General features: G+C 35.3%; 1 protein-coding gene across 1 annotated transcript in view; it reads left to right on the forward strand.

Moving 5' to 3' along the window:
- LOC142358169 (solute carrier family 40 member 1-like) overlaps positions 1-18,009 on the forward strand; it is a gene marked incomplete at its 3' end in the record, with an annotated part of 49,122 nt that overhangs the window by 16,280 nt on the left and 14,833 nt on the right. Inside the window, exons 5-6 of the mRNA XM_075409629.1 lie at positions 6,990-7,196; positions 13,920-13,986. Coding sequence (XP_075265744.1) covers positions 6,990-7,196; positions 13,920-13,986 — 274 coding nt within the window. The remainder of the gene's footprint in view (positions 1-6,989; positions 7,197-13,919; positions 13,987-18,009) is intronic.

The raw sequence follows: 18,009 nt of genomic DNA on the forward strand, positions 1-18,009 counted from the left end.
TTTTCAGGTTTTTGAAATTTCGCCATTTTTTTCAGTTTTTCCTTCTCAGGGACCAGGCATTCTCCTTTGAGGTTTTTTAATAGGTCACTGCATAGTTTCTAGTATTCATGGCATGGTTTTTAACATTTTAATTTCTCGAATTTTGGCATTTTTTTGATAAAATCTGCAATTTTCTTAAGGCTTCCTAAAGTTGTTGATATTCGTACATTTTCAATTGCGAGAAAACATATTCCACGTTCTGATATAAAGTTACTGCATGGTTTTTAGTTTCAATGAATTTGTTTTCAACACTTGAACCTTTCGACTTTTAGAAGTTTTGTGATAAAACTTGCAATTTTTTTCAAGTTTTTTCAAAACATTTGTTTTTTATTTATTTTTCTTGCCTCAGTAGCCAGGTAATCTCATCCAGGGCTTGATAGTATGTTAATAAATAGTTGATAGGAGGCAATTGACTGGCTTTCAACATATTAAGAGAACGGATTTCTATTTTTTTGAAGTTTGAAATTTTTTCTAAAACCTATTGCCTATCGATCTATGAGCCAATGAGTTTTTTAAAGCTTAGATTTGGGTGACTGGATAGCCTCTAGAGACGCAGAATTGATTCGTATATTATATCACAATTATATCACAAGATATTTATATCACAATTTTTAGCAACATTTCCTTTTAATTTGCAATTGATTTTTTTTGCAAATTTTTTGTTCATTTTCGAGTTAATCGATCTTCAAGGGCCAATGAATATTTTTCAGGTCTTGCAAATATAATACTTGACTGATTTCAGAAACAAAAACTGGTTTTGAACATATTTTTGAAATAAGTATTTTTAAAGGGAAAATATTTTGCCTTAGGTTTAAAAGCTTCAAGATTTTTAGCAATGGGTTTATTTGTACTTTCTCAATTTTTGAGATGATTTTGTTTGTGTTCTGGCTGGCATTGTTCAATTGATCTGCTGATCAGGTAGAGTACGTCGGAGGTTCTCATTCAATTATTTGAATTGTATTTCAGGACTTGTCCTGCTATGCTTTTCTACTTCGTCTAACAGACTTTTTTTGTCTTACCCCGATTTCTTGGAATCGACTTTTTCAATGACTTACCTCACTCAATAAAATGACTTCTGAAATTACTTATGGAACTTTAAATTTTATGAACATTTACTTGTTGAAGGTCAATAGTGTGCATCTAAGTGGTGCCAAACATATATGCCATAATTTTTGATTATTAGAGTCTTGAGTTTTTGATTTCGAATTCTGATTTTGGGATCTTCGCCGTTTGTGCCCCGAGTACGTTATGCGCCCCTCAGTTACAGAGCACGTGCCATTACATAGTAAGTCATCTTGTAAAAAATATTGCACGTGCATCTGAGGGGTTTAAATAATATGCGCGCACTAAGCTGAGGGGACACAAACGCAACAGATCCTAATTTTGAAAAGCCCTATTAGGGCTTTCTCCTTATAGAGCTTATGTGTCGCATTAAAATGACAGTCCAAAGCTAACCCAAAAAGTCTTGTTGTCTTTTAAAGGACTGGTGGTCGATCTGTCTATCTAATCTCTTTAGTTGTTTCAATTCATGGAAGGCCCCAAGCGTCTATCGCGGCTATTTTCCGGCAATCTGCCGACTCTGTTCTAAACTACACCGCACAACCCCCCACCACCTATCTACCCCCCCCCCAACTTAACCCCACCTACCCCTACCCCTCCCTTCACCAAGCAACCCCCCAACTAACCCCCCCCACCAACTACCCCAGCACTACCCACCTCTCCAACCTATCTACCAACCCACCCCACCTAGCTCCCCCCGCACCTAAAAACTTGTCGGCGTTTTTAAAACACTTTAATGTGGTTTGTTGGGCTACTTTTGTTTTTTTTCTCTGTCTATTTTGATGTTCTGATATCGGTAAGGTTAGGTTACAGATTTAAATGCACGACGATTCGAGTCGTTTCCTGCTATGTCGAGTCCGGCTATGTTTTTTAGTTGAGTCATGACTTGAAATTTGACCTTTGTTTTCGAACATTGACTTCTGGTTTAGAAAGTTGACGTCCAACCTATCTGAACTACCCCACCCCCCCCCCCCCAACTACCCCACACTCTTGTTTTAAGTACTGCTGGTAATGTTCAAGTTCGAAAGGTCATTTTTAGAAGTTTTCTTCCCTTAACAGTTACTCTTCCCTATCCCATTTACACAACCCGCCACCTACCTACAACCCCAACTATCTATTCCCCTAACTACCTACACGCCACCCTCCTCGCCCAGCTACCACTCCCCCTTACCGCTACCTACCTAAATCCCACCACCAACCCACACCCTTAAGCTAAAAAGTGCATTTTCGAGTTAATCGATCTTCAAGGGCCAATGAATATTTTTCAGGTCTTGCAAATATAATACTTGACTGATTTCAGGAACAAAAACTGGTTTTGAACATATTTTTGAAATAAGTATTTTTAAAGGGAAAATATTTTGCCTTAGGTTTAAAAGCTTCAAGGTTTTTAGCAATGAGTTTATTTGTACTTTCTCAATTTTTGAGATGATTTTGTTTGTGTTCTGGCTGGCATTGTTCAATTGATCTGCTGATCAGGTAGAGTACGTCGTAGGTTCTCATTCAATTATTTGAATTGTATTTCAGGACTTGTCCTGCTATGTTTTTCTACTTCGTCTAACAGACTTTTTTTGTCTTACCCCGATTTCTTGGAATCGACTTTTTCAATGACTTACCTCACTCAATAAAATGACTTCTGAAATTACTTATGGAACTTTAAATTTTATGAACATTTACTTGTTGAAGGTCAATAGTGTGCATCTAAGTGGTGCCAAACATATATGCCATAATTTTTGATTATTAGAGTCTTGAGTTTTTGAGTTCGAATTCTGATTTTGGGATCTTCGCCGTTTGTGCCCCCAGTACGTTATGCGCCCCTCAGTTACAGAGCACGTGCCATTACATAGTAAGTCATCTTGTAAAAAATATTGCACGTGCATCTGAGGGGTTTAAATAATATGCGCGCACTAAGCTGAGGGGACACAAACGCAAAAGATCCTAATTTTGAAAAGCCCTATTAGGGCTTTCTCCTTATAGAGCTTATGTGTCGCATTAAAATGACAGTCCAAAGCTAACCCAAAAAGTCTTGTTGTCTTTTAAAGCACTGGTGGTCGATCTGTCTATCTAATCTCTTTAGTTGTTTCAATTCATGGAAGGCCCCAAGCGTCTATCGCGGCTATTTTCCGGCAATCTGCCGACTCTGTTCTAAACTACACCGCACAACCCCCCACCACCTATCTACCCCCCCACCCCAACTTACCCTCCACCTACCCCTACCCCTCCCTTCACCAAGCAACCCCCAACTAACCCCCCCCCCACCAACTACCCCAGCACTACCCACCTCTCCAACCTATCTACCAACCCACCCCACCTAGCTCCCCCCGCACCTAAAAACTTGTCGGCGTTTTTAAAACACTTTAATGTGGTTTGTTGGGCTACTTTTGTTTTTTTTTCTCTGTCTATTTTGATGTTCTGATATCGGTAAGGTTAGGTTACAGATTTAAATGCACGACGATTCGAGTCGTTTCCTGCTATGTCGAGTCCGGCTATGTTTTTTAGTTGAGTCATGACTTGAAATTTGACCTTTGTTTTCGAACATTGACTTCTGGTTTAGAAAGTTGACGTCCAACCTATCTGAACTACCCCCCCCCCCAACTACCCCACACTCTTGTTCTAAGTACTGCTGGTAATGTTCAAGTTCGAAAGGTCATTTTTAGAAGTTTTCTTCCCTTAACAGTTACTCTTCCCTATCCCATTTACACAACCCGCCACCTTCCTACAACCCCAACTATCTATTCCCCTAACTACCTACACGCCACCCTCCTCGCCCAGCTACCACTCCCCCTTACCGCTACCTACCTAAATCCCACCACCAACCCACACCCTTAAGCTAAAAAGTGCTTCTGCTTTTTTTGAAACACTATAGTTCTAATGGGCATTTATTTTTGGTTGATGTTTCCGCTATAGTGAGAACACCGGTTCTCCTACTTCTGATTTAGAAATTATATTGCACGATTCGTCTAGTTTTTTTCCGGTATTCTACCGGCTATGTTTTCTTAGCTGACGCAAGTTTGTTCACCACCCGAACTGGTGACTTTGGTTTTCGTGCAGTGACTTCTGTTTTCGAACCTTGCGCTTTAAGAGTAGGTTAGGTACTAACACATAGAAACTCAAGGTGAAGTATACTCTTCTCACAGCTGTCTCTTCTCCCTATTCAGACTACAGACACTACCCACCTAACCCCCCCCCCCCCAAGTTAGCCGTAATTGGTGTAATTTTTTCTATATAATTTTTTTAGAGTTACCATAGTGGTATATAATAACCTCTAATAAAGTCATTTTAAGCCCCTCCATAGTGATTTTAGTTTTAGTTACCCCCCCCCCCGGCTGCAATAGGTTAAGAGCTCCAACTAATCGCTCGAGAGCAATATTTCCGACGTTAGTCGGTCAAGTTCAAATGTGTTTTAAAATTTATTTTTGAGCGGGAGAAGTTTTTATTATGCGCAGCGTTCAGTGAATGACTTTTCGGCTTTGACTACGTGTTTTCAGGAGACTGGTGCAAATAGATAACTGTTTTAACAGTTTATTCGTCCTTTTGGTTTATTTTGTAGTTGATTTTTAGAAACAATATTTGATTCTGCATTACTGTACAACACTTGTTGATACAACAGTAGTTTTTTGAGCGCCTCATAAAACGTTTCAAGTGCAAAATGGAAACATATCTCAATTTTTAGTTATTTTTTTCATTAATTTATTTGAAACAGTGAGCGGATTCTTTTAAAAAAAACTCAGTGTAGTGTATAACGCAAATTCCCTTTAATAATGCAATAATTGAATGCATGTTTTTAGTTTGATTTGTTTTTTATGTATAAAATTGTACACATTCTAATCCGATTCTAGTGGTTTTTCAATTTCAGTTTTTTGTTTTTATCTTAGTTTTAATTACTAAAAAATCTTTCTGTTTTCTGTGTACCGTCACTTTTTTGTTAATATTGATTTATTTTCTGGCATTTCTGAAACTCATTCAAAATTGTCTTATAAGTGCAGTTTTGACAATATTTTGATTTTTTTTCCAGATTTCGAATAGTAATTCGAATTGTAATCCTCTAAATGCTGATTTCTTTTAACATTTCGGAAATTTTCGAAGTCTTTTTTCTGTGTTTTCTTATGTTTCCTTATTCTACAATTTTTAGTATATATCTTTATATAGAAATCTAGATGTATTTTATTTTATCAGCAGTTGTTCCAACTGTCAAAATATTTCAAAATTTGCGCCTATGGAATTAATTTTAACTGAGTTTCAAAAACTTAATGACAAAAATAATTCAATTTATAATAACACAAAACAAAATTTCTGACTGTTTCAGAAGAATTTTTTTCGAGTAATCAAGTTTATTATCTTCCTTTTCCCTTCAAAATGTGTCTACGGGTCGCAGACTTAGTGCGGTGTTATTAGGGCCATTAGATTCTAAGGCGCTAATTTTTAAACCATTAATGTGGCCGACGACAATTATCAAGTTATTTCGTGAAAATTGTTAGCCCATTCAGTTCTTTTTGCGGTATCAGGATCTCAGATGAGTTTTTCGTCAAAATTATGTCAAGTTTGAAATCTGTGGGGCCTTTGTTTGTTTTCTGATTGGTAGGGTAATTGTTTTGTTAGCGTATTGCAATGATGTCAGTACTCGAATCTTTCTCTTTGAGACACGAGTAAAGAATAAATGTTTTAAGATAAAAGATCTGAGTTGTTTCCGGAATTCTTCGGGCTGTTTTGGCTGTTTTGTTAAGAATTTTGTTATGACCATAAAACATCAGGATTTCAAAACTGCCGTTTTTTAACAGTCATACAATTTTGACTGAATTTACGTCCTTCAACGTCATTTTTCAATCTGAGTGCAGTGAGTTTTTTCTTCATTTGTGTAATTAAGTTTTTGTTCACATTTAATTTACCACACCCTAAAAAATGGTTTTTCCTCGCTTTCAAAAATTTTTATGTCAAGGAGATGAGGTCAACTGGGTATATGTCACTCTAATTGATGGTTATATGAGCGCAAATAATAGAATCAGCAATAATTTATGTAGATTCCTAATCTAAATGTAGCATCTCGGCAATTAATAAGAAGAGGAAATATGTGATTTTTTTCTGTCTGTTTTTGCTTTTGAGACTCCAGATTACGAAACTATCGCGGCTATGTTCTGAAAATCAGCCAGCTATTTTTTTGTGTCCAGTTTTTTAAGGTTGTTGCGTCCCATTGTAGACATCGTATGCTGATCGCGTTCAAAAGCGTTCAGTGTTGTATCATAATTTGTATATTTAGAGGAAAAAATTTATCTTGCAAGATGAAATCTTTTTCTTGACCCGGTAACTTAAGCATAGTCCGGTAACTATATCAATCAAAATGGACAGTTGAGTTCATTTACTAGATTCAATTCTTTCAGTTCGGAATTTCCCTCGTTTTGGGCGAGTGAAATCAAGTTTTGATTCCGTGATAAATGGCAAACAAAAAAACTATAAATGTCATAAGGATAATTATGATGTTTCTCGCCCTCGTCCATCTTATTAAACATATAATCTTAACGCATAAGATTTTATTGGAGTATTATATGGTCAAATCAAAGTGACACTATTAAAAAAAATAATTGTAAATCTTATTTCAAACTATTTTAAAAGGTAATAAAACTATGTTTTCTCTGCGTGGAATAATTAACACCTGTATTGTTTGAACTGACTTTGGAAACTCAGCTGTTGCATTAGTGATAAGTGGATTCAATTCTTATACGAATTTTGGAATTTCTTCCAAATGCTACGAACATTGTTTTGGAGTTTCGAATTATTCAATCGGCTGCCTTTGAATTCATTACTTCATTTCGACATGGAAACGCTGATGCAGGCAGCCTAACATACAAAGTGTTGGGTTGAAGTTGTAACAATGTTAGTGGCAGTGTTTCGTTGTTCAGATGTGAATGCGACTATGAGGCGTATAGACATGGTGACCAACATAGTGGCTCCGATCTTCATTGGGTTCCTAATGGACGGACCTGGACACAAGTTCACAGCCATGTTCATAGCTGTCTGGAATGTGGTCTCTGCTGTCTTTGAATACAGCATACTAGTACACATATACACCATGGAACCAGCTCTCAGCAAAAAGTCTAATTCATCAGGTACGAACTTCTTACTGAGATCCTTTTAATCATTTAACTTTTTGAGTGACTTCTTCCCGCCCGCTTGACTTTCTGATAATTGCGTGATCCAAAATGCTCTCATTTAGAATTCTAGCGGGAAACTTATTTCGCGGCGGTTTTATTTTTATAGCTGCGAAGCTGTAAGCTGAGCGGAGCTATATTGCGGTGTTCTTGGTTTTTTACAATTCGAAGAATTTGAATTGTATTGGGGCGCTGTCTTTTTTTAAGATCTGTTCACACATTTTTATGATTTTTGAAGTCAAATTGGAGTAGTAATTTTGGTCACGCCGAAGCAAGAAAAGGAGCGAAAAAGCGGGTGGTTTTGCGGCGTGAATTTTTTTGCTCTAATTTTAAAGTAGGGTGAGAAAACGGTGTTTGAACAAAAATGTTCACATTCTCGGTAGGGTTTTTTGTTCGCATGCGGTAATTTCACTTTGATTTTTAATGTTTTCATTTTTAATAGCCGCCCTCATCTTCTCAGCCGGCTATTATAGCGCTCCTATTTTTTTTTACTAAGTCGAATAAAAAAATGTTTCGCTTTACCTCATTTTGCCGCCTTGTCAACATTTTGCGTGAAATCTTTTTGACTTCTCTAGGCTAGTTTCTCTCTTCTCTCATTCTGCTAAAAGTGAATTTGAACATCAGTTGCTCAGCAAAGCAATTCAAAATGAACAGAGTCAGTATAAAAATTGAAGTCAGAGAAACGGGATAAACCCATAAAGCCCAATTTTAGATGCCCGCTATTTGAACGTCGTTCCTATAAGTCTTAGTTACCACCTCTAATGCTTATTGGTGTTGATAGTAGCCCCTGTAGCCTCTCTCTAAGAAACAGAAGTATGTTCAACTACGAAATGCCATCAAAATAAATCGGACTTAAAAAATATTTTTGTACAAAAATCTTTTGTTATTTACTTTTGTTATTTTCTTTTTTCAATATATTCTGTTATTTCAATCCCAATCATGCTTATTGGAATCAACGGCGGCTATTTTCCGGCAATCTGCCGGGTATGTTTAATTTTTTGGGTCGGATTTTTTTCTTAATGGTTTTCCCAATCCATTCATAGTTCATTCTAGGCCTAGTTTTTTCTCTGAACCAAATTTGCATTTCTTGCTAATAGTTTTTTGATCACATGCGGCATTTTAACATTGATTTACTGTTTTTTTATCTGATTTTTTTAGAAATGGTTTTCCCAATTCACTCATAGTCCGTTCTAGGTCTAGTTTTTTGTTTAGTCAATGAAAATTCTTTGAATTGTACGTCAGGGCTTGTCCTGCTATGTTTTTTTATGTTTCGTCGTCTGACGCTCTTTTTCGTTTTACATTTGTTCACACAGCAAAGCTGAAAGTCAATTTTTCTGAATGACGTCTTCCTCTCACTAACGGCATTTGCACACGTGACGTTATTTCTCATTCTTTGTCTAGCAAAAGTTTTAAGTTCATTTGCGTGATTAGATTTTGATCATACGTGACTTACCTCACTCAAAAAGATGACTTTTGCGCTTTAAAACTTAAGTTTAATTTGAATTAATTTAAGGTCAATGGAATTCATATGTGTAATAAAGGTCCCTAATGAAAGGGCTTCTGCGCAATGAATTTTAATAGGCTTTTTTAATTCATTGCTGATTGTTTTTTACCTAGCTTTTTGAGCGGCGTCGATTTTTCATTTTAGATATATCTCTATTATACGGCACTCAAGTCTTTTCTTTCGCAGCTATTCCGGCAATCTGCCGGCTATGTTTACTAGAGGCGTAATAAAAAATGCGACAATACTGGTATCATTTTTAATGTTAAATCTTAGTAGCGGTCTATAATTAGCTCTTGCGCCATCAGTATAAGCTCGTGACATTATACCGCTTCCCAGCTGAAGTAGGGCATAGAGGGGGCAGTGGATGAGTCTTAATTTGCGTGAAGAAAATTTTCGGGAGGTTCGGTCCCTTTTGACCTCATCATTTTTTTCCGAATTTTTTCTGTTTGTGACCCCCAACTTAGTGGGTGCATATTATTTGCGCCCGCAGACGCACATAATGGCACTTGCTTTGTAACTGGGTGGAAGATACCGTACAAGGGGTGGGTGCACGACCGGAAAAGATCAGTTTTTCTGCAGTTAAATTTACCCCTCACCAGCCGTTATCAGCACCTCGCAGCTGAGAATGAATAGTGTTTTTTGTTCCTATCGCTCATTTAGAGAGCGAAAAATTGGTGCAAACAATTTGTCTCTAAGTTAATAAATTTTACCAAGCGCGGCTTTTTTCTCAATTATTCTTACTATTCTTTGTTTTTCTATTTGTATGCAACTTTTTTTTAAATTACGGCAACAATTTAAAGCTCGTTTTAATCGGAAAGATCAGTTTTTGCTTCAATTAAATTTAACCCTCACCAGCAGTTGTTAACACCTCGCAGATGAGAAAGAATAGCATTTTTTGTTCAAATTGCTCATGTAGAGAGCGAGAAATTGGGGCGTAAATAATTTGTCTCTCAGTTAATAAATTTTACCAGCGGGCATTAAATTTCATTAGAGGCCCTTAGCCGCGTTTAATAGTCCTTCAAGTGCTTAGTATGATGAAGCTACCATAGTTTGAGGTTAAAAGGTCATTTTTTAGAAGTTTTTTTAGCAAAAGTGTTGCATTTTTTGGTTTTTCATCCTTTTCGAAATTTTTGCACCAGTCTAATAAAATTGAGGTTGGTTAAAGTTGAAAAAGGTCTTTTGCAAGACTTAAAAACTTTTTATGACTTTTTTAAAAGCTATATGTTTTGGTAATCAAACATAAACATGCATTTTTAAACTAATTTTCACAATTTTTTTCAATCTTTTTTGAAATTTTTTGTCATTTTTTGAAAAATATCAGACCTAGCTGTCAAGGGTCAGCCCTATGTCCTCCAGGGTTGATAATTTTCCGATTTTTTTCCATTTGTGATCCCCAGCTTAGTGGGTGCATATTATTTGCACCCCCCAGACGCACATAATGGCACTTGCTCTGTAACTGGAGGGAAGATATCGTACAAAGGGTGGGTGAACAAACGGAAAAGATCAGTTTTTCTTCAATTGAATTTACCCCTCACCATCCGTTATAAACACCTCGCAGCTGAGAAAGACTAGTATTTTCTGTTCATATCGCTCAATTAGAGAGCGAGAAATTGGTGCAAAGAATTTGTCTCTAAGTTAATAAATTTTACGAAGCGATGCTTTTTTCTCAAATGTTCTCACTGTTCTTTGATTTATCATTTTCATTCAACTTTTTTTAAATTACGCAACAACTTAAGGCTTGTTTTAATCGGAAAGATCAGTTTTTTGCTTCAGTTAAATTTAACCCTCACCAGCAGAAACATTCAATTTTATACTAATATCCACATTTTTTTCAATCTTTTTGAACATTTTTGTCATTTTTTTGAGAATTGCCAGACCTAGCTATCAAGGTCTAGCCCACTGAGGAGGATTCTGAGGTTGATAATACGTTGCGGCACAGTTTCTGGTGTTAATGGAATGAGTCAACATTTAAACATTACGATTTTAAGCTTTTTTTGACAAAACTTGCAATTTTCTTTTATTCGACATATATTGTCATTATCCAAGTTTTTCCAGAACCAGAGTCTTGAAAACCTCCTTAAGGGTTTGATAACATGTTACTGAAAAATATTTTTTATTGGCCACGGAATAGTTTTCAACTTGTTAATATCACAAATTTTAGCAATTTTTTATATGAACTTTTTTTTTTAATTTTGTCTTTTAAGTTTTTAAGTTTCTCCAGCGTCAAATCCAAGGACCCTCCTCCTTTTCAAAATATTTTGCTGCATAGTTTGTAGATGTAAGGGAATGATTTTCATTATTATCTTAAAATTAAGCGTTTTTTTCAGATAATTTGCGATTTTTTTCTAGTTTTTTGAAATTTTTGGTCATTTTTTAAGTTTTTCCACCCTCAAGAGCCAAGGAACGTCCTCTAGGTTTGTTTTACAGTTTACTGTTTACCTTTTAGACGTAGTGGAATGTGTTTCAAGATTTTTATTTGACGAAATGAAAAAAATTTTTGTATTTGCAAAGTATTTGCATTTTTCAACTTTTTTATTTGAATTTTTCAGTTTGTTCCGGCACCAGGGGCCCAGGGTCCTCCTCCGAGGTTTGATAATTAGCTTCTGTTTTGTTTCTAGAGTTAATGGAGTGGTTGTGAATACTTTAATGACTCGAGTTTTAGCAATTCTTTGATAATTTTTATTTTTTTAAATTTTTGGGAAATTATGTTCCAAGTTGATGGATCTTTATGAGCCAGTGAAACTATTTGAGGCTGGAAATAAAGATACGTGATAGTCTTTTGAGACAATGAAATGGTTTTGGAGATCTAAATATCGCAAATTTTTGCAAGATTTTGTTAAATTTTCCAAATTTTTTCAAAATTTTTTTATTTTTGTCCTTTTGAATTCAACGATCATTACTGGCCAATAAAACTTTTTTGCCAACAAAAGTCTTGCAGATGGCTGGATGACAGGACAACACCAGAGACAAAAATTATTTTTGAACATTTTTCTCACTGCGAAATGTGGAAACTTTTCTTTTGAAGTTTGCAGTTTCACTTTTTTTTATATAATTTAATTACTAACAAGGCTAGAAAACTCGCAGTTGCAGAATTAAATTTCGCAGTTGCAGAATCATGGAAATTTTTCCAGCTCTCTCTCTCTCTCTCCCTCTCTATTTTCAATTGGTCTCTCTTATTTTTTTACGCTTTTATCTCTCCCTCACTCATTCTCTCTTTCCTTAACTCTTTTGTTGATGCCGCACTTCTGCTGCTGTTATGTGGCGTGATATCATCTTTCACCCTCACCTCACGCCCCTACAAGTAAGCTAAAGTAGCCTCACTAAATCGTGGCTAGCAGCCGACGAAGCCAACCGCTAGCCGGTCGTTTGAGGGCAATTCGCCCGACGTTAGTCGGTCATTTTTTAAATTATGGCTTACTTAGTAGTTTTACAAAATTTCTGTAGGCAATTATTTTCTTTATTTTCGATTTCCATGCTTTTCGTTTGATTTTCCATGTGTATGCAACTTTATTTAAATTATGGCAATAATTTAAAACTAGTTTTTATTGTATTTTCAAGTATCGAAAGTAGTTTTACAAAATTTGTAGCCATTTGGCTTGATTGCAATTGTGGGAATTGAAGACGCCTGTTGCTAAAAGACTGGTGTGAAAAAATGAGATAAAAATGGTTGTTGATTTGATATTTTTTCTCCAAAATTAAGGACGTTTCTGATCACATTACAATTGTTTTTCGAAATTAGTTTCACGAGGATGTTTGTGTGTACTTGTCTAGGTGAACAAGTAATTAAAATCTTGTCTTTTACTCTTCGAGTGGCTACCACTAAGCTATTAAAGCGGCTTTTGTTTATACGCTCTGTTTCTTACGAAGAGAAGGAGCGTTATTGTTTTCTGTTTATTTTTGAGTAAAAGACAGGAACTTCAGAGAGAATTAACTTTGAAAAATTGTATTGGTGGGAGAATTATAGGAGCGTACAACAGAGAGGTTATGTTATGCCAATTTGTTTTTTCCAAGATGCATTATTAAAATTTAAAAAAATAATTAATTTTCTGGCTTTAAGAACAATTTTTTAAACTTATTAGATCTCTACTCTCGATAACGATTGAAGCAATTTTTTAGTCTTGGTGTCTTCTTTGAATGCAAAGTTTTTGCTCGTCCGTTTTGACTTTTTAATTGACTCTCTACGTCGAGTATTTTTTAAGTCCTTGGCTTTGTTATTCAAATTTTTATCTAAATTGCTCTTCTGCTCACAATTTTAAGGAGCTAAACTCAGGTGGTGGAAGTTTACTTTAACATCAATTGAAAAGTATGTAAAAATTGATAGAGCCCAATGAATACTACGAAAACCTGAAATACTAGAAAAACCCTGAACCCTGATTTGAGATCTTTTTCTGTCACTCTTCCACTGTTGCTATGTGAACCATGGAGGAAAAAGATAGTCTAATCGATTGCAGTGGGGCGTAAGTTATACAACGAGTTGACTAAAAACATGACCACACGGCTGCTATCAACCTCTTGCAGTAATTCAAGAACTCAGCGTCGCCGATATCACGGTTAACAAGAACTATTAAGTCTTGAATTGCGTCTCAAGTTTTTACTCCAAAACTTCGGATAATGAAGCTTTAGGCTAATTGCATGCTCAAAATGGTGGACATAAGTTATGTTCACATCCGTAATACTATTCATCATGTATGTCTGCAACTATACCAACTGAGTTTCATCGTGAATAAAAGTTGACCAAAATGAAAAATAGTGACGAGATTTTATCACTCATTTCCACGAATCGCCAATTTCATTTAAAATGGCATTTTGGATATTTGCAACGTTATGATAACAAACTTGTGGTATAATTAACTAATCAACTATCGTTGCCATTATTACAGTTGCCTAACTGCAGTTGCCTTTCATCGTGAATAAAAGTTAACCAAAATGAAATTGAATGAATGAACACTGCAGCTGAATGAACTGTTTGTTTCCGCTACTCTTCAAATAGCAGCGGTTGGATCAATTCTGTTCCGGGCTACCTATCCCCAGTGCCGTTTATGGACCCGGGTAACTTTTCATTACTGTGTAGAAAATTGAGGGCGTAAAAGTAATGCCCTCGAAGAAGGGGCGGAGGCAAAACATAAATGACGCGATGATGTTACTGGTTTTTAATATTTGAGTTTCGTGTGTTTCAGGGTCCAATGAGAACGTAGAAAAACTGCAGCAGGAGCCTGAGAATGCAGAGATGAAGTCCCTAACCAGGTCAGGATAATTTATTTTTCAGAGTTGATTACTCTGTTAGTTAATCGTGAAATATTATTTTGGTGGCTGTTTTTTTTCATTTCTTTTAAAAAACAAATGTAATTAACTGCTGTCAATTAAGGATGAGTGTTTATTCTCAGTGCATCTTATTCTTTATTACTTTCCACGCCTACTGTTTACTTAGTTTCCATTACTAACCTTCTCTTGTACCGTACAGCTTAAAAGTTTGCATTTTAGCAAAAAAAGGTCCATAAGAAATGACTAGTTCAGAGCTGTAACTTCAGAGTTACAAAATCTTCACTTTTGCCGAATTATTGATTTTGAATTAAGTATTATTAGTGATGAAAAATTTTGCAACCAGTTTCCGAAGACCAATAAGGCTGAATTAAAAAGCAAGTCTTTTCACAAACAGATTGTGTAATCACAATAACAGCTAATGATTTCTAACCAAGATGAGACTAGGAAAGACTCAGATCGGAAACAGGATCTGCACGCACTTTTTTTTAATAGCCGCACAGCGATAGCTGAGGCTATTATTGGCCTTCTCTTGGTTTTTTACAATTCAAAGAATTTGAATTGTATTGGGGCGCTGTCTTTTTTTTTTTTTTAAGATCTGTTCACACATTTTCATGATTTCTGAAGTCAAATTGGAGCAGTGATTTTGGTCACGCCGAAACAGGAAATGGAGCGAAAAAGCGAGTGGTTTCGCGGCGTGAAATTTCATCGCTCTAATTTTAAAGTAGAGTGAGAATACGGTGTTTGAACAAAAATTCGCTTTATCGGTAGTAGTTTTTTGTTCACATGCGGCAATTTCACTTTGATTTTTACAGTTTTTTCGATTTTTTGGATCAGATTTTTTTCTAAATGGTTTTTCCAATCCATTCATAGTCCGTTCTAGGTCTAGTTTTCTGTTTAGTCAATGAAAATTCTTTGAATTGTACGTCAGGACTTGTCCTGCTATGTTTTTTTATATCGTCGTCATGATTTTTGTTACGACCATATGACGTCACAGCCATTTTTTGTTCATTCGTTCATGCAATTTCAATTGAATTGCATGTGTAACGTCATTTTTCGCTCTTAGTGGAGCGAGTTTTTTTGTTCATGCGCGTGATTAAATTTTTGGTCACACTTGACTTACCTCACTCTCAAAAGTGACTTCCTCACTTTGAAATTGACTTTTATTTACTTTAATTCAAAGAGATAAGGTCAAATGGGTGTGTATCACTCTAAATGAAGGTTATTTGAGATCAGCTAATAGAGGCAGCAATAACTTATACAGATTTTTAATCAAAATATAATAGATCAGCCTTCAATGAAAAGATAAATTTTTTTGGTCTGTCTTTTTTACTGTTTTGTTTAGACTGCCGATCTACGAATCATTGCGGCTATTTTCTGGCAATCTGCCAGCTATGTTCCTAGACTGTAATAATGAAAATGTAGTTCTTTCATAGATTAAATACTGTCTTTTCCTCTCACGCTCAATACTTTTTTTTACATTTTCTTCTCGGAAGATAGAACAGAAAGGTTTGTCAATTGATCTCAAACAAATTTTGTATCAATTATGTTGGTCTTGTTAATAGGCGCACAACGATAGCTGGGGCTATTATTGGCCTTCTCTTGGTTTTTTTACGACTCGAAGAGGAGTATTGGTTTTCTCTCGGTCTTTTTTTTTTACAGGAAGTAGATTTGTTCACGCGGCATTTTGACCTAAAAGCGAAAGTGAGAAAAGCTGTCTCGGTGAACAGATTTTCGCTAAGCGAGAGAAGTTTTTTGATCATGCGCTTCGTTTAGTGAATGACTTTGACTTTGCAAAGTAGTTTTTGACTGAATGGGACATATAGATAACCGTTTTTAGCCGTTTTTTGGACTGTGGCCCAATTTTTTTGCTTTTAATTTGGGTTCTTATAGAAATAAAGTTTATTCAATACTATGTTAAAATGTCAACCTCGGAAATTGATTCCACTGTTTTTTTTGCAGAGCCTGAAAATGCGTTTCAAGTTGAAAATTGGCACATATTTCTTGATTTTTTAGTTAATTATTGGCTTTTTTTCTATTAATTTCTTCATTTTTGGATCTTTTAACCGTCTTTTTGTCAAAAATCAGTTAATATGGCAACTTCTCTTTGATAATTCATATCCTCAACGCCTCTTTCTACCTCGATGTAATTTTGTATTATAAAATTTACATACGCTAATCCGATTTTGGTAGTTTTTTTTCCGATTTTCGTCAGTTTTTTTGTTTGTATTTTGGTTGTAATCGCTAGAAATAGTCTTTTTGTGCTACATGAGGGACTTTAATTTAGTTTCAATAAAAAATCAATCATTTTTTGGCGTTAGGTTTTTGAAAAATAGTTAACACTTTTCCATAAATGCTGTCTTGAAAGTTTTTTGACCATTTTTTTTTGCAAAATGTTTCAATTTTTCATATTTATGAATTCTGCTTTTTTTCCTATTTTTTGTTCTCTTCAGGAGAATAGATCTTTGTATCGGATGATTAGTTATCTTTTATTTGTCTTGCAAGCCGAACGATGAAATGTATTCGCTTTTCTTGAATTTTTCATTGATTTTTAACTTTCAAAAAAATCAAGAATGTGTTTTTGTTACGGTGTTCCTTACATTGTGACCATATTCTTCACATTCTAGTTAGCATCTTTCGATCCTTGTCCTGGCACCTACATTTATTTTTGGTATATTGATTTTTTCAGCTGTTAAAAATGAATGATTTCAGCTTTTTCTTAGATTTTCGTCATTTCTTTAGTTTGTATTTGATTTCATTCAACATAAGGCAGTACTGAGAGTTTGATAGCAAGCTTTTCCCGCAATTTCCACTTAAGACTATTTACTGCAACTTTCTTCCGGCCTTGGTATTAAATTAAAAGATTTTTTGCCTTTGAATATTCTTCTGCTGCTTATGTCTTTTCTATGATCAATTTAATTTTTGAATTAGTATGAAGTCATGTTGTCTAGCACATGTACAACAAGGAACAAGTGTGTGTTGTTTTTTGCCTTATTTGCAGTGATTAGAAGTGTAAGTATAGGTGTTTTCTGATTCTTAATTTTGAGCTTTCTGTTTTGAAAAGATTTAACTTAGTTTCTAAGATTATTATCTGCCGTTTGCTTTCGCGATCTTTTCAGATTAAAATCATGAATTATTTGAGGGCTATTGATAACCGTGTCAGCTTTTTCAGTCTATCAATTCTTTGACCACTTTAGGTTTCTTTGACCATTTTTATTTAGGTTTTTTTAACGTTACCAAGCGTTTTCAATGATATAAATTTTTGCTGCATTTTGTTTCTCTTGGTGACAGTGGTTTAAGTTTCACCAATTTTTAGAGCAGACCTGTAGAGGCAGTGAGTTAATGGTTTAATACAAAAAGTAGTGGCTTCCGCTGCACTTACGGTTTTGTTAGTGAAGTTTTGATGCTTCGAGTCGCTTCCGGAATTCTTCCGGCTATGTTTTTTATTTCGTCGTTATGATTTTTGTTACGACCATGTGACGTCACAGTCTCTTTTCGTTCATTCGTTCATGCAATTTCAACTAAATTGCATGTGTGACGTCATTTTTCGCTCTTAGTGGAGCGAGTTTTTTTGTTCATGCGCGTGATTAAATTTTTGGTCACACTTGACTTACCTCACTCTGAAAAATGACTTCCTCACTTTGAAATTGACTTTTATTTACTTTAATTCGAAGAGATAAGGTCAAATGGGTGTGTGTCACTCTAATTGAAGGTTATTTAAGATCAGCTAATAGAGGCAGCAATAACTTATACAGATTTTTAATCAAATTGTAACAGATCAGCCTTCAATGAAAAGACGAATTTTTTTTTGGTCTGTCTTTTTACTGTTTTCTTAGACTGCCGATCTACGAATCTATTGCGGCTATTTTCTGGCAATCTGCCAGCTATGTTGATCTTTTTGTGCCATTTTTTGCTTGACGGATTTTTCATGTCACTTTTATCACGCTTCATTTGCGTGTTCTAAATTGCGCTCATTCAGAATTTAAGCCGCTAACTTAATTCGAAAAG

The sequence above is a fragment of the Convolutriloba macropyga genome, unplaced genomic scaffold, assembly GCF_964194025.1.
Source record: "Convolutriloba macropyga unplaced genomic scaffold, txConMacr16.3 SCAFFOLD_729, whole genome shotgun sequence".
Taxonomy (NCBI): domain Eukaryota; kingdom Metazoa; phylum Xenacoelomorpha; order Acoela; family Convolutidae; genus Convolutriloba; species Convolutriloba macropyga.